Source organism: Aegilops tauschii, chromosome 2 (genome assembly GCF_002575655.3).
Source record: "Aegilops tauschii subsp. strangulata cultivar AL8/78 chromosome 2, Aet v6.0, whole genome shotgun sequence".
In the NCBI taxonomy this organism is placed as follows: domain Eukaryota; kingdom Viridiplantae; phylum Streptophyta; class Magnoliopsida; order Poales; family Poaceae; genus Aegilops; species Aegilops tauschii.
This window is the reverse complement of record NC_053036.3, coordinates 115,798,761-115,801,358: the sequence shown is the minus strand read 5'-3', so window position 1 is coordinate 115,801,358 and position 2,598 is coordinate 115,798,761. Positions and strand designations below refer to the sequence as shown.

Sequence of the window (2,598 nt, the reverse complement as noted above, 5' to 3'; positions counted from 1 at the left end):
TTTTTCTACAAAGACAGCTCCCTCTTCGTTTTTTCTTTGAGGGAATCCAATTCCTATTATTAGAAACCACTTTTGGTTCCGAGACATGATGGATAAAGTGGAAAATATAGGAAAACACACCATCACCTACTCTTTTTTTTTAAAATTTCATCACCTTTTTTTAGAAAAAGAAATTACATCACCTTTTTTTTTTTGGATAACACACCGTCCGGTGTACCCGATCTGATCCGTTGCCACGGCCCAGGCCCTAATGTTTAGGCCCTAGCTCCACGCTTGCGTACTCTCTCTCGCCACAATTCCTCCTGCTGCCCCAAAAGCCATCTCCGCAGCCGCCGCCGCCCCTCCCCCTTCGGCCGCCGCAGCCCGGAGGTACCCGCTCGCCCCGGTCCCTGTTACTACTCGCCAATCGCCCTACTTTGGTTTGCTTTACTCGTTCGAGCTTGCATTTCAACGTGTCGATCGATCGCCTTCTCGTTTGATTTTTCGAATTGATTTTCTGGCCACCTGTTAGGCCGCACAAGACCGACCATGGCGCTGATCGGCAGCGACGACACGGCGGCGGTTCTCGGCGAACTGCGCCGCAGGAAGAACGAGGACGACCCTGACCATTTCTACCAGTACGAGGTCGATGCCGCGGGCCGCCTCAAGAGGCTCTTCTGGGCCGACGCCGACGCGCGCGCCAGCGGCTGCGGCCGCTGCGACGACGTCGTCGTGATCGACACCGCGCTCGGGACGAACAGGTACGGCGCGGCCTTCGTCCCCTTCCTCGGCATGAACCACCACCGCCGCCCCGTGCTCCTCGGCTGCGCCGTCCTCGCGGACCAGTCCCCCGACTCCTATGTCTGGCTGTTGCGGGCCTTCGCGATGTCCATGGGCCAGGAGAGGCCCAAGTCCGTGATCACCGACGGCGGCGACGCGCTGGTCCACGCCGTCGAGACCGTGCTCCCGCTGTCCAACCACCGGATCTGCTCGTGCCACCTGGAGGAAGGCGTCAGGGAGCACCTCGGCGGCTGGTCGGACCAGGACGGCTTCAGGTCGCTGATGTTCGAGGACGGCTGCTCGCCGGTGGAGTTCGAGGAGCGGTGGCGCAGTTTGGTGGCCAGCCACAGGACGGCGAGCAACCAGGAGTGGCTCTGCAGGATGTACGTGAAGAGGGAGCTCTGGGCCGCCGCCTTCGTCCGCGACAAGTTCTTCCTCGGCATGGCGAGAGACGAAGACGAGGACGCGGAGTGTCTCTGCCAATCTTCCGGCCTGCGCACGCGCTTCTCAGAGGACATGACGCTGCTCGCCCTGCTCCAGCGCGCGGACTCCAGGGGCAAGTACATGCGCGCGCAGGAGGCCGAGCTGGACGAGGAGGCCGACAAGTCCCGCGTTGAGCTGACCACCGAGCACGAGCGCCTCGAGGAAGACGCGGCGCGGTCCTTCACGCCGGCCAACTTCGCCATCGTGCTGGAGGAGATCAAGGCGCTGGACGACTTCGAGATCGTGGACACCCTGAGCAGCAGCTGCGACGGCTCCGGCCACAAGGTCTACACGCTGGATCTCCACGGCGACCTCTTCAGCGTGTTGCAGTTCCACGACCGCGCCAACGACGACAAGGAGACGCACTCGAGCGCCGTCTTCAAGTGCAGCTGCCGGAAGATGGAGCGCGACGGCTTGCCATGCCGGCACATCCTCCACGTGCTGCAGCACGAAAAGGCGTCCTCCATACCGAAGTGCTGCAAGCTGGGACGGCTGCTGCGGCGGGGTGACACAAGGCGCGAGCGGCTCGGCGAGATGGAGGCGCTGGGGCGGAAGGTGTTCGACCTGGCGTCGCAGGACGCCGAGGAGTTCGAGGAGATCAAGGAGTTCTTGCAGGACTGGCTGCAGGAGAGGGAGCTATCTTCTTGATCTCTTATACGTGACTGACTGACATCAACTATCTTCTACTCGTATCCATTGGTCTTGCGACTTACATTACTATCTATCTTCTACCAGTATCCATTGGTAAGCACGTACTAAATCAGTGTTCTAATTAAGGTGTATCGGGCAGTATGAGATGCCCATGAAGTAGGTTAATTATGAATGTGAATTGCTGTCATTTTAATTATGTGGAGCTTTTATTTTGAGGGAGCTTTTAGTTGAAGTGTTGATTTTTATTTTTATTTTTTGAGAATTAGTTGAAGTGTTGATGCTTTATCCGGGCAGGGAATCAGCAGAAACGGGCTGATTTTTTGTTCGGGAAATATGCCCCTTTGTTTGGTCACTTTTTCAGTTTGTGGAATGAATGAACAGCGGCCGCCGTCGCTCCTCACCGGCTCTGCACTTGTCGGGGTGTCGCAACATCGCCGCCGCTGCGAGTTTGTCGATGCCGATGCAGCGGCAGGGCGTCGTTGCTGACCTCGCAGGGGTTATCAAGCGTCGCGGGGCTGATTTTTCTACGAAATCAGTCGATTGATTCCTAGCGGCCGCCCTTACTTTTGTATGTGGAAACGTTTCAAATCAACCGTCTGATTTTCTAGGAAATCAATCAAGCAGTCACCCTTGCTTTTGTATTTTCTAGGAAACCAAATTTTCATGAGTGCCCGGGCTATAACGGTTAACTATGTTAATGCACAC

The 2,598-nt window shown here is 56.9% G+C and overlaps 1 protein-coding gene across 1 annotated transcript; it reads left to right on the top strand.

Annotated features, from left to right (window-relative positions):
• Positions 1-407: 407 nt before the first annotated feature.
• On the top strand, positions 408-2,393 carry LOC109760177 (protein FAR1-RELATED SEQUENCE 7-like). Its single transcript, XM_020319007.3, has one exon. The coding sequence runs from the start codon at positions 529-531 to the stop codon at positions 1,888-1,890; it is 1,362 nt and encodes a 453-aa protein (XP_020174596.1). The 5' UTR covers positions 408-528; the 3' UTR covers positions 1,891-2,393.
• The last annotated feature ends 205 nt before the right edge of the window (positions 2,394-2,598 follow it).

What these genes read in the sequence shown, in the direction of transcription:
- LOC109760177 (XM_020319007.3), top strand. Translation starts at nt 529, where the DNA reads ATGGCGCTGATCGGCAGCGACGACACGGCGGCGGTTCTCGGCGAACTG.